Source organism: Petaurus breviceps, unplaced genomic scaffold, assembly GCF_028583685.1.
Source record: "Petaurus breviceps papuanus isolate PSGF00001 unplaced genomic scaffold, PetGlider_PUasm1.0 181, whole genome shotgun sequence".
In the NCBI taxonomy this organism is placed as follows: Eukaryota; Metazoa; Chordata; class Mammalia; order Diprotodontia; family Petauridae; genus Petaurus; species Petaurus breviceps.
Window position 1 is genome coordinate 12,841,773 of NW_027185784.1, and position 24,112 is coordinate 12,865,884.

General features: G+C 39.8%; 1 protein-coding gene and 1 pseudogene across 2 annotated transcripts in view; one reads left to right on the forward strand and one right to left on the reverse strand.

Annotated features, from left to right (window-relative positions):
- The window catches only part of UBE2H (ubiquitin conjugating enzyme E2 H), a 157,391-nt gene extending 150,084 nt beyond the window's left edge, over positions 1-7,307 (reverse strand). Inside the window, exon 1 of one of the 2 annotated variants that reach the window (XM_069087208.1) lies at positions 6,786-7,307. In XM_069087208.1, coding sequence (XP_068943309.1) covers positions 6,786-6,838 — 53 coding nt within the window. In that variant the 5' untranslated portion in view covers positions 6,839-7,307. The remainder of the gene's footprint in view (positions 1-6,785) is intronic. The other variant, XM_069087207.1, reaches the window with a different exon arrangement.
- A 13,222-nt stretch (positions 7,308-20,529) lies between these two features.
- On the forward strand, positions 20,530-21,235 carry LOC138160450 (S-phase kinase-associated protein 1 pseudogene; annotated as a pseudogene).
- The last annotated feature ends 2,877 nt before the right edge of the window (positions 21,236-24,112 follow it).

Below are 24,112 nucleotides of genomic sequence, written 5' to 3' on the forward strand. Positions count from 1 at the left end.
AAGGGAAGGGAAGGGAAGGGAAGGGAAGGGAAGGTGAAGCTGAAAGGAAAGGGAAGGCAGAGTCAGGGGCAAGGAAAAAGAAATGCTATAACTGCCTCCCACAGGAATAGACAGGAAAAATTTTAAACTGCTCAGAACCTGACTGAAAATACTATCTAAATTTAAATCATACACATGCATATAGAACAAACAGGTAAGATCGATAAACACTACATTAAACATGTGGACACACGACCAAAAAACTATTACCTTTTTGGAAAGATATGTAAATCTAAATTCCCTCTCTGATAAATATAAAAACAATGTGATTTATAAAATGTAAAAGTAATGGGGGGAAAGGAAGAAGAAGAGAAAAATCATGCTTTTTAATTGCAAAAAAAAAGTAAAACAAAATAAACTTTGTTTAAAAAAGTAATTTGATTTTGATTTTATTGTGCTTCCAACTAATAAAAAACGCTCAAAAAAGGCTCCAAATTTTAAAAACCCATCTCAGTTTTTAAAATAAACACACATAGTACTTTGGCAGAGGATACCAAAAACAAATATTGTACTGACAAGGTAATCACTGCTTTAGAGTCATGCTTTTCCACAAGTACTAAATGGCTACAAATTAAAGCAATGACAGCATAATGACAACCAGAATTTCACCTGTGAATCAAATATGGAATCCAATCTGTGAAAATTAAACTCAGGCTCCCACATTACTCTAGATTTTGCCAGACATCTAACTTTCTATATATTTGGGGTATTTAAACCATTAATTCATTTAGATCACCATACATTAGTCAGACACTAACAAGTACACCACTGCCATCAGCCCCAATTTATTGATCTTCATCAATAAATACTACCATTACAGACATAGGGAACACTGGTACTGAGAAGAACAAGATCATGGGTTTAACACAGGAAGGAACCATAGAAAACATTTATTCTAAGCACCCATTTTATAAATTAACAAACCAAGGACTAGAGAGGTAAAATGATTTGAACTCAAATCTTACTTCAGATCCAATTCTCTTTCTTACTCACTACAAGATTTCAGACTAAGAGTTTCCAGTCTGTTAGTCTAGTAACTAAATAAAAAGTCAATTAGTCAACAGATACCAACTAGAATACACACTGGAGGCACTAAATGTTTTTTAAAACTTGTTTTCATCTAAGTGCTGACTATAGGGAAATTTGTGGGGAAAAAAATATTTTATTTTATTTTTTCAAGTCCAAAATTCAGAGTTTCCAGCAATCAGAAATTCTAGTCAACTAAATAGATAGTAAAATAAACTGAAAACATGGTCCAGTATTTTTGCACAAAATACACAATCACAAGATGACCAATATAGTACATACACCGGAATATTAATAGCATATACACCAGGTTAGTTTTTATGGTTCATATCTGTAGAAATTTTTCCCCCTGAAAGCTGAATTTTTAGACATGGGTGTAACTTAACTAGAACTGTAGGAATCAGATGGCCTAAAGCTGTGAATGCTTACTCATGTGGGCCCCTGTTTAACCAAGATAAGTACCAGCATGTTATTTTTGTCACCAAAATCTAGGCTGAGAAGACAAACTCAGAACATTACAAGTTACCAAATCTTTTGGTTTCAGCTAGAAGAGTGAAGAACATAAAACTGTTCCAACTTCCATCAGGAAATGGAAGCCAAACCACAGGTTCCCAATTGATACTTGAGCTGGTTAAAAGATTACAGAATTGTCTACTCTTCAAGTGCAAAATGAAGTGTAACAAAAGTAACCAAACAACTAAATTAATAGTGAAAACAAAAGATAAATGGCAAAACAACAAAGTTTTTTTAAAGTGGAGTTTTCAAAAATGGGTTGCAATGTTCATTTTTGTATTTGCATTTACTTTAAGTCAAAACAAAGCCACAGTAAAGGTGTTCATTTATACTGACACTCGTAAATTACTAACATTCTTACCACTTTTCAAATATCAAATTTAAAATAAAATTATTTAAGATGTAATTGTGATGACCTTCCTTCCTTTATCACAGCACAATACAAAGTATGTTCTTTCTACAAAGATTTTCATCTGCATTACTCACGTTTTTTGCTATGAAAGATCTATAAAACTTTCAAGTATTATAAGCAGCTGCAGAGTAGATAGCTCTGAAGATCTATTAGGTCTTATAAGCCTTGCCTCTGACCCTCAGCAAGGTACTTCTGTCTGCCCAAGTATCCTCAACTATAAAATGGGGACTACAGCATCTACCTCCAAGTTGTTGTAAAAATCAAATGAGATAAAATTTGTAAAGCACTTATCATTACCACAGTGCCTAACACAGTACATGCTCTAATGGTTCCTTCCTTTTATTCATTTGGAGTCCCTTGTACTAATGAAATAATAGGTCCAGTTTGGGGGGGAGTACATAGACCCTATAAAGTTTTTGTGACCATATCAATGAATTTGCTCTACAACACCAGAACACCAGCAGTCCCTTTTCTGAAACCAATTCGAAGCTTTGCAAGGAAGTTAAATGTCTACTATGCTTTGATTATGCTGCCTCTGCATATAGTCAGCTAAATATCTTTCAAGTCATGTATTCTGCTTCAGTCACTGCATTCCCTCCGGAAAGGAAAAGAGCCTGCTCTCAAAATTGCCACAAAAATTGTGTTTCTAATCACTGGTAGCTATGCCAAGAGAAATCCCTACATAAAATCCTTCATAAATTCCCACAAACTACTTTCAGAAAAGTGACCCAGCTCTGAGGTCAAAGGACTTGGGTTCAAATAATGAATTGATATTTACTCTCTATGTGACTTTGAACAAATCACTTGACCTCGATGGGGCCTCAGTTTCTTGTCAGTAAAATAAATGAAGGAGGTTGGATTCAATGACCTCTGGGGTCCCTCTTCCAATTCTGATACGTGATCCCATGATCCCTGAACTCACAAACTTTCTGAATATATTCGACTATTTATATACAAATACTGTGACATATCAGGTGCCACTTATCTATTCCTTACAAGTATTCTTTATTCTGTTGATTACTTACTGACTTCTGATTCTCCAGTTTTATGTTTTTTAAATCTTTCTCTAGGCTCCCCCAGCCCCCTCTCTTTTGTATACAAACACACTCTGGTCACACTCCATCAGCTGTTTGGGCAGCTCCTCCCACTGCTCAGTTTCCGGGTAGTAACAGAACAGCCAATGAGCCAAGGGGAGCTGTGCCTGCGGCCTTTAGCCTGCAGACGCTTCCCCAAAACAAGCAGCTCCGGCATTTAGCTGGGGCCTCTGGTTCACAGATAAAAGGATCAGAAAGACTGTGCAACAGGGTGAGACAGTGAAAAAACCCCTATGGTCAAGGGACCTAGGTATAATGTGAGCAGTTTGTTCCTCCACCAGGGGAAAATTTAACAGGTTATTCCTTGAGGGCAAATCGTAGGTTAAATACAGAGAAGCCCCAGTTCTTGTATAATCTAAATAATCAACTAGATTTAAGATTGAAATTTTAAAAAGGAACACTACAGTTCTGACTCAGAAAAGTCTCCACTGGGCTGACTGGATGGATAAATCGCCCTTCCTCTCCCCATCTTCAGGAACTCAAAGGCACTCTAGTAATCGAAGGCAAGTGCTGGGACGAGGACATCCCCACAGAGCTAAGAAGCAATTTAAATGGGTTTTACGTTCCAGAAGAAGGTTTGCACAACAACCAGGAGAGAAACAATGAATGAGTCAGAGTTTCAGAACAAATTATTTCAGTGCATCGGTGCAAAACGTTCACTCCCCAAATAACTTAGAAGCCCGATCTCCTCCTACCAACCCAGTCACAAAAGAAAGATCAATGACTCCAACTAACAGAGGCCATGTCTCTGATGAACCTGTCCAAGCCATGGAAAGCAGAGGCATAAGTTTACACATCCATCCTCTTCTCTTCCTACCCCCACACCCTGTTACTTTAGTAGTATATAGGTTCCCTGCCAGGCTGTAAAATCCTGGTGGCATAATTATGCCCAGGAGACATCCAAAAATGGGCTGAAACAAGAGATTGCACAGAAAATGGTAGAAAGCACAAACCCAAGAAATCAAAGGCCAGTGGGAGTAACAAGCAAGTACATTCCTTCAGACCTATTTTTTCTACTTCCTCACTCACTGTCTTATTTTCAACACCCTCTCTTTCCTTTCCACATAATTGCACTTATTTTAGTACAGGGCTTATTTCATTTCAGCTAAATATACGAGTATATTATTTATATTCAAAAAGTGATGGCTCAATTCAGGCCTACTGATCTCATTTAATCAGAGAAAGGAGGCCACAAAACACACAAAAAGACAAGAAGGAAGACCTACAAAGGTACCTGAAAAATATGAACTTCTCAATCATGTTGTTTATGCTAGGAGGAGAAAACAAACACACAGCAAAGGCAACTCCTTGCTTTTAAACAGCCAGACTACTATTAACAAGAGACCTGTGATTCAAAAGCACCTCTGCTTTCTTTTGTCAGAAAAGAGTGAAGGTGGGGAATGAACAGGAAGCCAATGTATCTTTGTCTTTCTTCATCATCTACTAAAAATAAGCTACGAAATAAAGCCACTTAGGAAAAAAAAATTACCCTACCCTTCTTTGTCTCTACCACCTCCCCTCCACAGATGCCCCTACTCCTAAATGCGGTAATCATTCTAGATGCCACAACTACTAAATGAACAAAAGGAGCAGTCCTGGGAAGGGCTCAGGTCAAGTTGGGCCTTATTCCTTATTCTCAACCTTCTAAAAACACACATGTATATATTTTAAGGATAATGTTTAAAAAAAAAACAGCTAGACTTCTCCCCCCCACCTCCACTAAATTAAATACTAGCTGAAAATTTGCATTGGTCTGACAGTAACACTAAATCCAGGATAAAAATAACTCAGGTTCTGCCACAATCAGTGTCATTTCCTATTTTCTAAACAAGACTAGAATCTGAAGCAGCTTTGTCTAAATACATATATATCCACAGTTACAAGTTTTGCTAGTCTTATGAAAAGCCACCAACACAACTGCTATCATCCATTACATACACACTCAACCTTACATCAGGAACAGTACATAAAACAATGTCTTGGTTTACATTTTCCCTAGAAACAATTTTATTCGTTTATACATCCCCTAGGCCTTTCTCTTTGTCTTTTCACACACACATAACCCCCCCAAAAAATAAAAACTCAGGCCCAAACTTCAACATCTCCAGCAGCTAATCCCTAGCAAGTTCTCCAGGGTGGGGTAGGGAAAGCCACCTTCTAGTTCCTGAAAACATTATGAATAATCTCTGAATTTGACAAACATCTACCATCCCCCATCTACAAACCAAAATTTTTAATACTACTTTAAAACTCAGTCAAGTTTTTTTAACTGAATATTCAATAATATTACCCACCCTTTACAAAAGAGATAAATCATCCAATCAAAAATAGTAATGAATAAATAAATAAATAAATGAAGGAATTCTTCAGGAGAATCCAGCCAAACTACTTGTTATATAAACAAAACCCAGCAACAGGGGGGAAGTGGAGGAGAGGTGGGGAGGGGAGGGAAAGAAGGTAAACTGGACTTTTCAACTGCATTTTACCCCCATTTTCCCCCAGGGACTAGTTTTTCTGGTCGCTTGGCTCATTTCCTTCATCCCCCACAACCTCTAAATCACCCTTTAAAAAAAAAAAAACAAGAAAAAGAAAAAAAACCCTGGATTTGGCCTGGGGAACCTTCGGGAATTTCTCTGGCTGAAGTCATTAAGTAAATAATAATAACCAACCACCACCACAGAAGCCCGGTCTGCAGTGTTCTCAAATACAATCTAATCTTTCCAATGTCACCCCCAATAATATAGATCAAGTATATTGGAGGAGAGCGTAGAGAAGGTATGATTTGAGAAGAAGGGTGCAGGTATTCCCCAAAACCCTAATCTCCTGCTGTTGAGGGGTTTCCCTGTGGCGAGGAGTGGGTTATTTTGGGAAAGTGCTCCCCATTCTCTCTTCTCAGTGTCACACAGACTTGCAGAAGAGGGTGTTTGGCTACAGCCACCGAGGTCCCTCTTTTTACAGTACTTAGTATATAAGGTACGCTTTGTCAGAGGCAGGCAGCAAAGTGGGGTCCTCCCAGACAGCAAAGCTAAAACCGAGATAGGGCGCCTGACAAGTATATAAAGGGTTATTTTTAATTGGGGGGAAGAGTTAGGACACTGGATAGAATTGAGTATTGCTTGCCTCTTCCTACTAATACAGCAAAGAAGTGGGAATAAAGAAGAAAAGGGATTATTTGGTTGTCCCAGTTTACAAATATTCTGGGTAGGGTTTGGGGGGGGGGGCGGTGTAAGACTTCACTGAAAAGAGAAAGGAGCCATCCTGGGATATCCCCATCTTTGGTCCCTAAATTATACAGCTGGGAGAGAAGAGAGGGAAGACCTGTAGGGTGGGCTTAAGTAGCTGGAGGAAATAAGGAAAAAGCCCACCGAGTCCCGGGAGAAAAGGCCGGGTCTTTGGGGGTTTAAAAACTGTACGGGTGAGGTCATAGCTATGGAGGGGGTGCAGGAGAAGGGGAGCAACGCGTATTTGGAGGGGTTGCAGTTAATGGAGGCTATGAAAGGGATTGGGAGGTGCTGAGGAGGAGCCCCAGGCATGGGGGAGGGGAGTCACGGCGGGGGGGGGGCGGTGCCCCAGGGCCCCGGAGGGGGCCCGGGGGGGGAAGACCGGGGGAGGGGGGTCAGTAGGCGTCACCACCCCACGTCCCCCGGACCACTACACACAGACACACGCAGACACCCCCCCCCCACGGCCACGAAGGATACAGCTTGACCACGTCCGTGTCCATCCGCCTCTTGCCCGGGCTGGGGGATGACATGGTGTCGCCGCCGCCGCTGCCTCCCCGTCGCCTGCGCCGCCGCCGCCTCTTCCCTTCCTAGGCCCGTCTGTCACGGGCCCCGGGCCCCGGCGCTGTGGAGCCCGCGGCCGGCACGGCTCCTCCTGTGGGGGCGGCGACACCCTGAGGTCCGGTCCGCCGCCGCCGCCTCTTCCTCCTCCCCCCGGGAGGGGAGGCGGGGGGAGACACCAGGCACCGTCCGGCTAGGGGGCTGGGGGAGCGCCCCAAGCTTCCCGGCTCTGCCTCTCTTGGGTCGTCGGCTCCGCAGCTGCTGCCCCGGCCCTGGCTCCGGTCCCGGCTCCGGCTCCGGCTCCGGCCCCGGCTCGCCGCGCAGCGCCGCGCTGCTCCGAGCTCCTCTCCGCTTCCCCCCTCCCTTCCTGGCTCGCTCTCTCGCTGCCTCCGCCACCAGCAGCGACTCCAGCTCCGGCGGCTGCTTCTCTACCGAAGCCTCGCTCTGAGCGCCGTGACGTCACCTCTCAGTGACGTCACCTGATGGGGCGGGGCCCCGGCTCGGCCGCCGAAAGGGGAGGGTCACCGCGGCGGCGCGCAATTTCCTAGAGGATTTTGGGAGTTGTAGTTCCACTTTTTTACTCTGGCTTCCCTTCCACTTCCACGGGCCTTTTCCTCCTCTTCCTTCTCCTCCCCCTCCTCCTCCTCCCTTTCTTCTCTTTCCCCACCTCTCCAACCAATTCTGTCGTCATCATCTTAACAACAACAATAATAATTAATTATAATGACAACGCTAATGATAGCTTTAGTTTTTATTTGGTTGTCTATTTTGAAGAGTTGAGAATGCTTCATACATAGTCTGCTTGTTAATTTTCAGAGTTCTATAAGCAAGAGTAATTTGGGGTTAACCTCTCTTGGAAGCAGGCCAGTGGGGCAATCACTTACTATAATAAGATACATATCTAATATTTATATACCATTTTAAGATCTGCAAAGTGATATGTGTATGTGTTACATATACACAAAAATAAAATACATATTGCATACATTTAAATATACATGCATATATTATATAAAGTGTGTGTGTAAATATACATCTGCACATATGTGTGTAAAATGTGAATTGGGTGTGTTAAAATGTGTTGCATAAATGTAAAATACATATACATGTATATTGTGTAAATATGCATCTATACTTTTTGTGCGTATATATGTAAATGTATGTGTGTATGAATAAACATATGTACATATAGGCATGTGTGCATATATCTGTGTGTGTGTAATCTCATTTGCCTTGCCCTGAAATAGAGAGGGATCTCACAGCAGCAGACTGTCTACATTTTGCTCCTAATTTAAAAAGTTACTGATTTTGCAATAGTAGTATTCAACAGAGGCTTAATAAGTGCCTTTCCCATTCCCCCTTTGGTAGTGTTTTCCTTGTGCTAATGATCACCAAAGTATCCATCCGGTATCTATGCCTTGTTTGTACGTAGTTGTTTTCATACTGTCTCCCCCACTAGATTGTGAGCTCCTTGAGAACCTGGACTATCTTTTGTCTTCCTTTGTACCCCTTGCACTTAGCAGTACAGTCTCTGGCACACTTGATAGCTTGATAAATATTTTATTGACAACCAGCTAAAAGCATTCAAGCCAGCACATAACTAGAATTGTTGCTTCTCCTTAACACTGTATAATTCTTTTCATCTCCAACTGGCCTTGTCCAGTTTAGCCAAGTCTAAAGAAACAAGTGCGACATTATTCTTTAGCAGCCCTGTCAAACTGGCTTTTTTGCAGTTCCTTATATATGAGATTTCATTTCCTACAATGCTAAGCTGTCCCCATGACTAGAATATGCATTTGCATTCTCCTTGCTTCTGCCTCTTAACAATTCAAATGTCAAAGTTCAATTCAGACATTACCTCCTACATATGGCCTTTCCTGATCCTCCAGTTGCTAATATCTCCCCCCCCCAACAAAAATGATTACCTTGTATTTATTTTGTATACATTTTGTATATACTTATTTTGTACAAACATATTTTGTATATACTTACATGTGCATATGTTGTGTCCTCATACAGAATGCCTTCCTTGAAGGCAGTGATGGTTTAATTTTTGTCTTTTTATCTCTAGCATCTGCAACAGTGGCATGATCAATCAACAAGCATCTATAAAAAGTCTAATAAGTGCTGGGGATACAAAGAAATAGCAAAGTCCCTGCCTTCGGAGGAGCTGTAACGGTCATGGAGAGGTGGAGACATTAATCAGCAAGAGGGTGTCCTGAGGAGGGCAGTCAGGATGACAGAAGTGCTTGAAAGCACATCATATGAAGTTTGATTGAAGGAAAGGGGAATGTGTAGACAGGAGAAGGGAAGACTTCAGGGCTCATAGTACAGCTTTGCTCAAATATTTGAAAGGATGGCTTCCTCCAAGACTCAGCTCAAATGCCACCTTCCAGTGGCTTTTCTTAGACCTTTAGTTTATGCAGCTTTTCCCTTTCAGGTTACCTTGTATCTACTTTGTTAGTAACTTGTATGTACCTTATTATATACATGTTTTCTCCCCGAATAGAATGTAAACTCCTCGAAAGCAGGACCTTTGCTATTTCTTTGTATCCACAGCACTTATTACAGATTTTATAGATGCTTGTTGATTGACCATGCCACTGTTGCAGATGCTAGAGATAAAAAGACAAAAACGAAACCATCCCTGCCTTCAAGGAGCTTATATTCTGTAGGAGGATACAACATATGCACATATAGATATGCACAAAATATATCTGAACAAAGTAGGTATGTACAAAATGTATACAAAATAATATACATTCCCCTCTCTTCTGCCTCTTACAATTCAAACTTCAAAGTTCAACTCAGATGTCATCTCCTACATAGGGCCTTTCCTGGTCCCCCAGTTGCTGATGCCTTCTCTCCCCCCAAAAAAAGATTACTTTGTATTTATTTTGCCTCCACACTATTTGCCTCTAATTCACCCTTCATACTGCTGCCAGAATAATCTTTTTTTACCCCTAGACCTGGAAATGTTCCACTTGTAGGAACACTTCAGGAACACTCTATTGCCTCCATAATAAAGTTCAAACTTTATATAAGTCTCTGCCCGGAAAAGTCTCTCAAATTAGTGGCCCCTCTACATTTCCAGCCTCATCTCATGCCCTCTACATTCCAGTCAAACCGGATAACTCTGTGCCTCTGAACATAAACCATACCGTCATGCCTCTGCATCAAAGCTCAAGCTCTTCTCTAAACCTGGAAATCCCTCCTTCCCTATCTTCACCTGTTTACCTCCTACTCATCCTTTAAAGCCCCGCTCAAACACCACCTTGTTCAAATAGCCTTCCCCAGTCCTCCCAGTTAGTAACAGTCTTTCCCCTATGACCTCATATAGCACTTTGCTTTGCAACTCTCTGATTCACTCATGTAATATTGTGTACTAGAGTTATCTATCCATGCTGGTGTCTTATCCTCCTTGAGGAATATGTTCTTTGAAGGCAATGATTCATCAATCAATCAACAAGTGTTTATTAAGTTCTTACTGTGTAGCAGGCACTGGGCTAGAGTTTAGATATATAAAGACAAATATAAGACTAATATCTGCCCTCGAAGAGCTTACATTCTCTTGGACAGTACAACTCGTGTGTACACTTATACATATAAATATATAGAACCAGATATAAAACAGGATCAGGATAACCTTGGAAAGAAGGCACACTAAAAAGGACCAAGAAAGGCTTCATGCAAAAGGTGATAATGCTTAACGGGAGTTTTGAAGGAAGGCAATGATTTCTAGAAATAGATGGGGGAGACAGGTGTGCATTTTACCCTTGAGAAGATAGGTTAAAAGCATGGAGATGAAAGATTGTGTGTGTGATGTGTAAGAAAGAGGGAGAGGACCAGTTTGACCAGAGTAGATATTGCATGGAGGAGAGTAATATGAGATAGGACTGGAAAGGTGGGATAGGGGCAGGTTGTAAAGGGCTTTAAATGTGTTTTTTTTGCAGGGCAATTGGGGTTAAGTGACTTGCCCAAGGTCACATGGCTAGTTTTTTTCGGGGGGGGTTTGGTGTTAAGTGTCTGAGGCTATATTTGAACTCAGGTCCTCCTGACTCCAGGGCCAGGGCTCTATTCACTGTGCCACCTAGCTATGCCAAAGAGCTTTAAATTTTTTAAAGTTTTTATTTGATCATAGAAGGAATAGATAGACAACAGAATTTAACAGTAGGAGTGGGGATGGTTTCTGTGTAGAGGTTGAAGTGGAAAGAAACTTGAGGCAAATCTTGAAGTATCAAACCTCTTAAGGAAGTATAATTAGGAATGACAGGTTGCTAGTTTATGTTTTAAGTATTTGTCAGTGTGTATTCTTAAGATTGTAGTTTAAACATTTCTTCCATGGTGGAGGAAATAAAAATATCTCTCCTATAATATCTACTTTTTACATCCAGTAAAAGGGACACTGCTAATTCTTTTGGGGGAGAGTCTGGACATGACACTAACCTCAAGCTTTATTTTAGAGATTATTGCCTACAGTTCTATTCTGAGGGCATTGGTTGGGGAAGGTAAGAAAAGCTTGATCTCATTTTGGGGGAGTCAGGCTACCTAGGACTAAACTCAGTCTGCTTGAGTCAATAGCCTAGGCCTCTTAGTAGGAAAGGGTAAGAGTTTTACATCTGTTATATTGCTTTTTTGTTGTTGTTGTACTTACTGAACACAGCACTAAAGACTGATTTTAGAAGGAGGAAGAGAGACTCAAGAGGTCTACAGAATAGATTAGGAAATTGTTGTTTGCTCTCTAATCCCATCCTCAACCCTAACTTTTAGCCTATAATATGGGCTGCTCTCATCCAGGAATTGACCATAGGCACTCCTACCATTCCATACCTTATTTTCCTAACTTCTTTCAGTAGGAATAAACTGTTTTTTTTAAATACCCTTAATCAAAGCTATAACTAGCATGAGGCAACCTATGATTTTACCCAAGGCACCAGCATCTAGGACATCATACTTCCTTCCTGGGTGAGTATATTTCCTCCTTTAGGCAAACATTACTTCCCATCTTAGGCCTCTACCAATCTACCCTACCACATACCACAATCACTCCCAGGCCACCACCTCTAGAGTCCCATTGCTATGTTAATCCTCTTCCAGATCCCACATTTTCCCCAAACCCTGTGGGGATAGAGGCCAGACTCTTGAGGGAACAGGGTATCTCATCTCCTTGTACAACTCTACCATGTTTGGGTTGTGCTCTGTATATGCCACTCCCCATTCCCCAAACTCAATTTGCCCTAGGCACAAGAATTCTTACTTATGATTTTTACTTTTACAATGTACACAGAAAACCTCTTTAAATGTAAGTATGTTCCAATGAAGGGATTTGTCTCCCCCATCTTTGAGAAACTTGTTAGAAGGAGGTAAGAATGGAATAGAAAAGTATGAACCCCGCTAAACCACTTCATTGAGAATCAGACAGTATTTGATGCCTATCTCTTTCAAAAAACAAACTTTGTGGCATCACTTGACCCTGCCTCAGTTTCCTTCTACTGTGTTAAAAGGATGGAGGAGTTAATCTATGCAAAATACAATCAGTTCCTAGGATAACATACCCTGTTAGATGAGTGCCCCTCAGAGACAAGTATTCCATTTCAAACAAAACTTTACCAGCTTAACATCAACAAATCCATAGGAAGAAAACATCTTGAGACACAATTTAAAAGTACCCATGAGGGTAAAAGGACGGGGGTAAAAGAAATGTTACCTATTTCATCCCTTTGTGATAGATTTCCCCTTACAAAAGCATAAAAATATCCATTATCTCTTGACCTGCCCAACATCTCTATGAGGTAAGTTTTAAGGCTTTTAATTATCCTCTTTGTACAACTTAGGAGACCGATCCCACTGAGAGGTTAAATAACATGTCCACCATCAGACAACTACTAAATACCAGAGACCAAATTCAGACCTATTACAGTCTAGAGGTCTTGGGAACCCCAAAATGAAAGGGCAAAGGGCACAGATCTGCCTCGAAAGAATTCAACCATTCAAGCCTTCTTTCTATGCAAGTAATGAGTTTATTAAAACACCGGTTGAGGTGGGCAAGATTCCTGGTGAATCTGCACTATTTGTGACACCAATACAAGCAGGTCAGATTTTAAGAATCTGAGCAATTTCATGGGGACAAGACGGACACTTTTATACAGAAAGACTGTGGGAAGATCTGGGTGGGATTAAGGAGTGGCAAGTAGCCTGGGATGGTCTGGGGGTAACAGAGAAAGGGACCTGCATGGGATTAAGAAGTGTCAAGTAAACTAATTAAGTAATCTAGGTGGCCTGGGGTTGGCCAGATGCCCCAGGTGAATGCCAAGAATCTGGGCTGTGTGGGAAAGTCCAGGGGCTTTTCCTGTTTGGGGTTCACATCCCAAAGACATGGTCTTTTCCTTTTAGGACTTCAGATCCCAATGCCTTATCCTTGACTTGAGAACAACAGATTTCAGGGGAAAATCCAAGGTAGTCATGGTTTCCATGCAGAAGTCCTTAGTTCTTCACCTTAATTTTGTGAATAATAAAACTAAAGAGGAAGAGAACCTTTATATTCCCACAACTGTTCACCCATCTCTATTTTTGTTCCTGGAAAATGGTGGAAAGTCACTGGGGAGTAATTGTGGATCAAGACCATGTGGGAAGTATCTTGCTCCCATGTTAAATAATGATAATAGTAATAGTACTAATAATAACTCGCAGTTATGAAGCAATTTAAGGTTTATAAACTGCTTTTTTTACAACAAGCCTATATTGCCACCTGGACACTAAGTAACCCTCAGAAAATATAGAAAGAACAGTTAAGTTAAATGGAAAATTTGAAAAAAAAGAAAGGGGATGAATCATAGAAATATCCTATGCTTTCAAGGATTCTTTAATACTTGGGAGCTAGGGGCAGCTAGGTGGCACAGTGAATAGAGCAAAAGCCCTGGAGTCAGGAGGACCTGAGTTCAAATGTGACCTCAGACACTTGACACACTTACTATCCATGTGACTTTGGGCAAGTCATTTAACCCCAATTGCCCTCCAAAAAAAACAAAAAACAAAAAAAAATACTTGGGAGCTATCTGGCAAAAGTAATTCGGTGAGTGCTAGTGAAAAGTACCTTTATCTGCTACCTTTGAAGGCTGGTTCTGTGCCGAAACAGAGCTGGTATTGAGATGTGTCCATCAGAAGTTCTACTTTGTAAAATTCAGTGGCAAAAGGAGAAAGGGAAGAAGGAACTTGAACCTACCCTCATGGCAAGAAAATTCAAAAAAGATTCATTAATTATAGCAGTCCCAAGAATAGGATCAGCTTATGTTTCGTCCCTTTAAAAAAGGAGATGGTCTACCAAAATCACAGTGTTAGGATTTCTGTATACCCAGATCTCTGCCACACCCAATAGCATAATGACCCAAGAACTTCTCACTCTACTAAACCCTGAGTCTTAGTCACTGGAGAAGGGGCTTTCCTTGTGTGCTATGGGATATCATACTGGAAATTTCTCCCTCCTCATGTAAAAGGAATGTTTTATACATGTTTTTGGTGACACTTTAAACTATTCTCCCTAGATTTTTTTGGGACAATTCTCTCTTCCAAATCCTACCTTCTCTGACTCTAATATACTTCCATAATATCCATGGAGACTCCTAGAAGTCTTCCTTTTGACCAGATGGGTCTCAAAACTGATTAAAAACTGGTTCAAAATAACAATCCAATTAACTTCAACAAACATTTTTTTTAATAAGCAGTCTCTGTGCTAGGTGATAAAGATATGAAGACAAACACCAAGCAGCACCTTGCCCTCAAAAAATTTATATTTTGCTGGGGAGACACAATAGATATAATAGATATAAGCAGATAGGTAAATACTAAGTGATATGAAGAGGGAAAGGGCTTTAAGAAAGGAGGGAAGAAATGCTGATATATAAACCAGAAATAGCAAAAACAGAAAAAGAAAACTATAGACCAGTTTCCCTAATGCATATTAATGCAAAAATTTTAAATAAAATCCTAGCAAGAAGATTACAGCAATATATAACAAAGATCATACACTATGACCAGGTGGGACTTACACCAGGAATAACAGAGCTATTAGAAAAACTATAAGCAAATTGACCATATCAATAACAAAAACAACCAAAATTATATGATTATCTCAATAGATGCAGAAAAAGCTTTTGAAAAAAATGTAACACTCATTCCTAAACCAAAGGAATAAATGGAGCTTTCCTTAAAAAGATACGTAGTATCAGGGGCGGCTAGGTGGCGCAGTGAGTAAGAGGACCGGCCCTGGAGTCAGGAGAACCTGGGATCGGTTCCGCCTCAGATACTTAACACCCACACAAAAAAACTGGCTGTGTCACCTTGGGCAAGTTACTTAACCCCAATTGCTTTGACAAAAAAAAAAAAAGTAGTATCAATCTAAAACCATCAGTAAGTATTATCTTTAATAGGGATAATATAGAAGCCTTCCCAATAAGATCAAAAGGATCAAAAAGGATGCCCATTATCATTCAATATTGTATTAGAAATGCTAGCTCTAGCAATAGGACAAGAAAAAATGTAAGGAATTAGAACAGGCATGAGGAAACAAAACCATCACTCTTTGTAAATGATATGCTTAGAGAATCAACCAAAAAAACTAGGTGGAATAACTAACATTTTTAGCAAAGTTACAGGATATGAAATGAGCCCACAGAAATCATCAGCATTTCTATATATTACCAACAAAGTGCAACAGGTAGAGATAGAAAGAGAAATTCCATTTAAAATTCCTGCAGACAATATAAAATATTTGGGAGTCAACCTGTCAAGACAAATTCAGGAACTACATGAACACAATTAAAAAACACTTTTTATACAAATAAAGACATACAAATAATTGGATAAATATCCATTGCTCATGGGTAGGCCAAGCCAATACAATAAAAATGACAATTCTACCTAAATTAACATACTTATTCAGTGCCACACCGATCAAACTACTAACAAATTATTTTATGGAGCTAGAAAAAAGAATAACAAAATTCATCAGGAAGAACAAAAGGTCAAGAATATCAAGGGAATCAATGAAAAAAAATTTGAAGGAGGGTGGTCTAGACATACCAGATCTCAAATAGTATTGCAAAGTGGTAATCATGAAAACAGTCTGGTGCCGGCTAAGAAAAGAGTGTTAGATCAGTTGCACATAATACACAGTAGTAAATGACCATAGTCATTTAATGTCTGATAAACCCAAAGATCCAAGTTTCAGGGACAAGAACTCACTACTTGACAAAAATTTCTGGGAAAATTGAAAATCAGTTGGGCAGAAACTAGGTATAAACCAGTATCTCACATTAAACTCAAGATAAGGTCAAAATGGGTATATGATTTAGACATAAAGGATGATATTATAAGTAAATCAGGGGAGCCTAGGAAAATATCCTATCTGTGGATAAAGGAAGATCCATGGATAAAGGAAGAATATATTACCAAACAAGAGATAGAGGGCATTATAGAATGTAAAATTTTGATTATATTAAAAAGTTTTTTACAAACAAAACCAATGCAGTCAAAAGTAGAAGAAAAGCATCACACTGGAGGGAAAATTTTACAGCGAGTTTCTCTGATAAAGACCTGATTTCTCAAATATATAGAGAACTAAGTTAAATTTATAAGAATACTATTTCCCAATTAATAAATGGTCAAAGGATATGAACAGTCAGTTTTCAGACAAAGAAATAAAAGCTATCTATAGTCATATGAAAATTACCTAAATCACTATTGATTAGAGAAGTGCAAATTAAAACAACTCTGAGGTACCTCATTATATCTATCAGATTGTCTAATGTGACAGAAAAGGAAAATGAGAAATGTTGGAGGGGATATGGAAAAGTAGGGACACTAATGTATTATTGGTGGAGTTGTGAACTGGTCCAACCATTCTGGAGAACAATTTGGATCTATTCCCAAAGGGCTATAAAACTTTGTATACCTTTTGACCCAGCAATAGCACTGCTAGGTCTGGATTCCAAAGAAATCGAAGGAAAAGGAAAATATTTCTAACACCTCTTTTTGTGTCAACAAAGAATTAGAATTTGAGGGCATGGCAATCAATTGGGAAATGGATAAATAAGTTGTCATGTATTATCATGATAGAATACTATTGTGTTACAAGAAATAACAAGCAGAATACTTTAAGAAAAACCTGGTAAAACTTTCATGCACTGATACAAAGTGAAATGAGCAGAACCAGGAGAACATTATACACAGGAATAGCAAAGTATATAATGATCTACTATGAATGTGTTAGTAATACAATGATCAAAGAAAATTCTAAAGGATTTATGATGAAAAATGGTATCCACCTCCAGAGAAAGAACTATAGGCATCTGAATGCAGATTGAAGCATAATTTTTTTCACTTTCTTTATTTTTGTGTGTTTGCTTTTTTTTCTCTTGCAGCATGGATAATATGGAAATATATTTTGAAAATTGATATCACATTTCTTGCCTTTTCTAAGGATGGAGGAGGGGTAGGAGGAAAGGAGAGAATTCAGAATTCAATTTTTTTAATGAATGTAAAAATTAATAAATAATTACTTTTTAGAAGAGGAAAGGGAGAAGAAAGATTATTAAATAGCAACTGGTACATGATCTCAGCCTTGAAAGAAACCAGGAATTCCAAGAGGCAGAAGTTAGTAGAGTATATTACAAGCTTGAGATAACTAGTCTATACAAATAGATAGAATATTGACTCTAAGGAACAGCTGGCTAATCTAGATGAAATACAGAACCCGGGGCTCATTCTTCCAATCCACATTCAGGTCATCAGCTTAGGTCTCCAGAGTTTGGGCATTGCTCCTTCCCTCAAGGGTATAGTAATAACCCAGAGAGTTTAGGGCTATCTTTCTAATATTGTTGTTCATGAATACCCATTCAGTGTGTACCCTTGATCTCAATAGCCAATTATCTACCCAATATAATTTAAATCAGTTATCTCCCCATTATCAGGTAGGTGGTACAGCTGATAGAGGTTGTTAGAATCAGGAAGACAGATTTAAATCTGGCCTCAGACACTTACTAATTGGGTAAACTTGGGCAAGTCACTTAACTTCTATTTGCCTCAGTTTTCTCATCTGTAAAATGGAGATATTAATTTACCTCATAAAGTTGTTATAAGGATCAAACAAGATAATATTTATATAGTGCCTAGCACTGAACCTTGAACACGGTAGGTGCTTAATAAATGCTTATTCCTTTTCCTCTAACCAATTTACATAAATTAGCCTTTTTTTAAAAAAAATATTTATTTATTCTTGGTTTTCAATATTCACTCCCATAAGATTTTTTTTTTTAAGCAATCGAGGTTAAGTAACTTGCTCAAGGTTACATGGCCAGTTATTTCTGGGTGTGGTGCTACGTATCTGAGCCTGGATTCGATCCCCAGCTCATCCCGACACTGGAGCCAGTGCTCTTACTCGCTGAGCCACCTGGCCGCCCCTACTCCCATAAGATTTTGAGTTCTAAATTTTCTCCCCCTCCCTCCTTTTCACTCCCCAAGACAGTATACAACCTGATATACACTATACACATATACTCATGTTAAACATATTTTCACATTAGTCATGTTGTAAAGAAGAATTAGAACCAATGTGAGGAACCACAAGAAAGCAGAAACAAAACAAAACAAAAAAAGAGAGAGCAAATAGTATGATTTGATCTGCATTCAGACTCCATAGTTCTTTTTCTGGATGTGGATAGACTTTTCCATCATGAGTCTTTTGGATTTGTCTTAGATCTTTGAATTGCTGAGAAGAACTAAGTCTATCAAAGTTAGTCATCATACAATGTGGCTGTAATTGTGTACAATGTTCTCCCGGTTCTGCTCACTTCATTCAACATCAGTTCATATTAAGTCTTTCCAGGCTTTTCTGCCTGCTCATCATTTCTTATATAGCATGATAGTATTCCACTATGTTCATATACCACAACTTGTTCAGTCATTCCCTAATTGATGGCCACCACAACAAGAGTTGCTATAAATATTTTTGGACCATCAATTAACTTTTACAAAAGAATATTTACTGAGGAAATATAATAAGGACCAAAGTACAACATCCCACCTGCCCCAGAGGAAATACTTCCTGGATCCAGAAATACTTTTCTCTCCCTCCCATGATTCCCCATCAAGTTCACTTCTGGGTGTGGTATAAATGATGGACAAGTCACTCCTTTGCTTGCTAGAGGGAATCTTAGTTGCCAAGTCTATCCATTGCTAAAATGGGTCCAGTCACTCAATTTCTTTACTAACTCCTGACTGGACTCCTCACTCGACTAGATTGCTGCAGTTACTGCCAGACTCTTTTACCAGCAATTGTATCTCTGCTGGTTCTTCCAACCTTTTGAAGCTCCTGTGGTCATAAGCTAGTTCATTTTGTCTGTTACTCATTCACCTAAGATCAGGGAAGAATAAACACAACAGAAACAGAAGAAACAGTGACACTGTGGGTTCATGGTAACATGGTAGCTGGGTGGGGAGATAAGGGCACAGGAAGCAGGTGGCAGGCCCAGACTGCTGCTGCAGCTACCCCTCTCCTCACCCGGAGGATTACAGCAGTTGATGCCTCACTAGCCTCCTGGGAAGAGAGAGGCATTTTGACAAGCCTTTTGTATGCATACTCATTTCTAGCTCAGCAACCAATTAAAAGGCTTTTTATCACAGTGCTGTAAAGCTACAGGAATCAGCCAGAGAATACCTAAACCTGCTGGTTGGGGCAGGGGTGGGGAGGGAGGGGAAAAAGAAAGGAAGGGGGGGATGGGTGAGTGGGGAGAGGCCCTCCATCATGAATTCTGGAAGCAGACTCACCAAGCCTCCTTGTATTAGCACTGGCAGGGTTTACCCTGTGTGTTCTAAGCCCTGGATCTCCTTCATTGGCTAATCTACATACGGTATGTAAAAGGGAGTGAGTAATATAAAATGTCAGAAAGGTAGGAGGAAGCGAGATTGTGGTGGATTGTAAAGATTAGGCTGAGAACACTATATTTTATCTTAGAGGAAATAAGGAGCCAATGAAGATTTTTGAGTGGTGGATGATGAAATCTGACCTAGGTCTTGGGTCTGACTTGGTAGCTATATAAGTAACAAGTCAAAGAAAAGAAAGACTGGAAGCAGGAAGTGAAATTATGAGCCCATTTCAATAGTCCTGGCAAGATGTGAGAAAGGTCTGACCTAAGATAATATTTGTATGAGTTGAGAGAAGAGGACAGATGCAAGAAATGCCTCAGAGATGCAATCAACAAGACTTGGTGACAGGTTAGATATCAGTTAGTCAGTCAATAAAGCATTTATTAGGCACCTTCTATGTGCTGGGCACTATGCAAAGCACTCAGGATACAAAGAAAGGCAAAGGACAATTCCTACCTGTGAGAAGTTCACAGTCCAATGGATCTAAGGGAGATGGAAGAATCAGAAATTACTCTAAAGTTGCAAACCAAGGTGGCTGAAAGGATAATCATCTCCTCAAAAGAAAAGAGGAAGTTTGGAGGAGAGGTAGAGGTAAGGAAGAAGATAATGAAGTCTGTTTTGAACATACTGACCATGAGACCTCTAGGTGAGGTTATCCAGTAAATAATAGGCATGGGGTACTTAGATTGAGGAGACATTAAAGTTGCATCTCTAAGAGTAGGGGCTCAGGGGGCCTTTCTTCCCTGGTCACCTGCCCCTAAGACCACCTGGTCTTCTTGGCTCTGCCATCTTGCCTGCCAGGGCCCCCAGAGATCTGGAATCATGCCTTCAATTAAGTTGCAGAGTTCTGATGGAGAGATATTTGAAGTTGATGTTGAAATTGCAAAACAGTCTGTAACTATCAAGACCATGTTGGAAGATCTGGGAATGGATGATGATCCAGTTCCTTTGCCAAATGTTAATTCAGCAATATTACCAAAGTTAATTCAGTGGTGCACCCACCACAATTATGATCCTTCTCCTCCTGAAAATGATGAGAACAAAGAGAAGCAAACAGGTGATATTCCTGTTTGGGACCAGGAATTCCTGAAAGTTGACCAAGGAACCCTTTTTGAACTTATTCTGGCTGCAAACTACTTAAAGGTTTGCTTGATGTCACATGAAAGACTGTTGCAAATATGATCAAGGGAAAAACTCCAGAACAGATTTGCAAAACATTCAATATCAAGAATGACTTTACTGAAGAGGAGGAAGAATTCCAGGTATGCAAAGAGAACCAGTGGTGTGAAGAAAGTGAAGTTTTGTGCCTGTTGACACTGTAACACTGTAAGGTTTTGTTCCAAATAACTATTGGCACTGCTCAGTTTATAATTGTTAATATTAGACAAATGCAGCAGCAAATCCGTTGTATTAGCAGGATATCGATTGTTCCATGAGTCCAGAGTCTAATCCTACAGCTGTTTTAATCAGTATAATCAAAAGTCTTTTTACTTTGATCTGAATAAAATTGAAACTGTCTGGGTTCTGTATGGAAAGTAGCACTTTTGGCTTTCCTTTTCTTATTTTGTAAAGCAGTTTGTTCAGTTATTTCCAGTTTTAAACTTTAGTTTTCTTGCTATCTGACTTGCCCTTTAAGGAACATTGGCATTGTAAATAAAACCACTTGCAAAAGTTTTCCACACACACAAAAAAAGAGTAGGGGTTCATTTGTAAAGACATTATAATTGTAGTCTCAGAAGCTAATACTACCAGACAGGAAAAAAAGCATATAGAGAAAGAAGAGGGTCTCGCACTGCATCCTAGGCCATCTCCAGTCATCCTGATCTATATCTCACCATTGCATGCAGAGGGCTCTGAGGGAGAAAATGAGGCTGGTGACTTTGCACAGCCCTCCCTCACTTAAATCCAATTCACTTGCATGTCTGTGGCATCACCTCCCTGATGTCATGGTCCTCTTCCATAAGGAAGGCCAAGCAAAAACCCCTGGTAGTAGAAAGAGGAGCTACCCCCTCCCCGACTCAATTGGAACTGGCCAGCTGAGCAACATAGCTCCTTTTTTTTCTCTTCTCTTCTTTTCTTTTCTCTGTCCACATAGGGTATCATAAGAAATGTAAATTTTGGTCTCTCAAACTTTTTTTCTTACTGACCATTCCCTAAACCCAAATCACTCAGGCCCTCATTGATTGACCAACAACATGTCCCAGGTCAAGACTCATTTGGTCATGGTTTGGGCCCTGATTGGCTCAGAGTGAAAGTAAATAGCAATTGTTTCTGTTTTGGCCAGAAACCCTAAGGGTCTTCCCCTCCCAGATTGCTTTTTTTTTTTTTTTGACTAAGTAAAGAGGCCATTCTCTGCCTCATTTCTTACTTAGCCTTAATCACCGAATGGGGGCATTGCCTCAGTGAAACAGAGCTTAAAAAGGCCAAGGTCACTCAACTGCATCCAAAGCCATCTGAAGATGTCCTGATTTATATCTTACCGCTGGAACCAAATAAATGACTCCGGAGAAGAAAGTGAGGCTGGTGACTTTACACAGTCCTCCCTCACTTAAATCCAGCACACTTGCATGTCATAGCCTCATCTCCCTCACGTCTCAGTCCTGTCTGAGAACAAAGGACAAAACAACAACAAATGGGGTTAAATAAATTTTTGCCAAAGCTGACAGTGACTAAGAATCATAGAGATGGCAGCAGCTAGGTGGCACAGTAAATAGAACGACAGCCCTATCCCTAGCCATACCAGAGCCCTAGTTCATATATAGTCTCAGATACTAGCTGTGTGACTCTGGGCAAGTCACTTGACCCTAATTGTCTCCAAAAAGAGAGAGAATCACAGGGATAAAACAAATAAGAACTGGGAGTTTGGGAACCATAGGATGTGGAAAGAACTACTTAACTACTCTCCCATCCAGAGTCACACAATGACTAAGTAAATTAGTGAAGGGGTGGGGAGCAAAGCAAAAGTCCCACAGGTGGTAACTCCTATAAACACAGGGATACAGATGGTGGCAGGGAGTTCTGTCCAGATGTCTTTCTCAATATGGAAGTGTTGTTCAGTTCCCTAAAACTAGACTGAATTCACAATTGGTCCTATTTCCATAACATCATCCCAAGGTGGTAGGAAAGGAGGCTTATACAGAAGATATTTCATGGGATATATGGAACAAGCATCCTAGTTTAATGTAATGTGACTGAGTCCATGGAAGCTGGAGTTGCTGGGATTTTTTTTTAATCAGGACACAAAAGTTAGCTTTTGCCTTGGTTTCCAATGGTTCAGCAATTTAGAATGTCAATAATTTACTATAAGACAACACTGAAGCCTGGGAGTGTCCATATATGTGTGTTCAAGCAAGGCAGAGGCTGGAATGAGTGATGTTTTCCTTTATCAGGAACAGCAAAATTGCACATGTGAGTTAATAGCAGTCTGACCTCCTGTGACATGCAACTATTGCAGTCTGGGAAATATATCCTTAGGCCAGTTTTCTTGATCAATGGAGCTGCTTATGCAGAGAACAGCTTCATAAAGGGGAGAAAATAAGTTTGGAAGGATTTTTTTTTAAACTTGCTGAGAAATAACACTAAAGAAGTGGTAGGTCTTTAAAGAAGAGCTATGGATTAAATAAACTCACAAATTCAATAGGAAGTATCCAAATTTGGAAACTATCTACTCTAGACTTTTTCAAGGAATTTATTCAATTTAAAGCCTCTAAAGTTATTAGTTTCATGCTGATGTCTCTACAACCAAAGTGGGTTCTTGTTTTCTATTTGGTTGTATTCTACTTGTCCACATTTTATTGATTTCTATACATAGTTTTTTGCCTACATTTGCCTATCTTTTGCCTACATTATAGCATTCTTGAATACAGGGCTCTCTGTGATAGGAGATGAGTTGATCAAGACATCTCTAATCAATTGATTTGCCCCCAGTCTACTTGAAATCATACAAGATAGAGGAAATGTAATAGAAACAAAGTGATATTAAAGCCTTAAATGAAAACTAAAGATATTCTACTGTTACTCATTTACAAAGTGTTAAGAAGTTTTCTAATAAAAATTTATGGAATTAAGAGGCAACTAGCCATTGTCTAGATCCTCTAAAAAGTAAGACACTCTCTACTGATCCTTGGCAGCAGAGAAGAGAGCCAGTTATGGAACAAGAGAGCAGCTGTTGAGAGGGAATCTTTCCTCTATTTTTATGGGAGGAGGAATTTTCTCCCCCTCCCCACCTCCAGCCCCATGGTCTTGACATCTTGTTCTTGCGCTACTTTCCCAGGAAGAGAAACTACAATAAGTAGACAGCTAGTTCTAAGAATTGAAGGAAGACC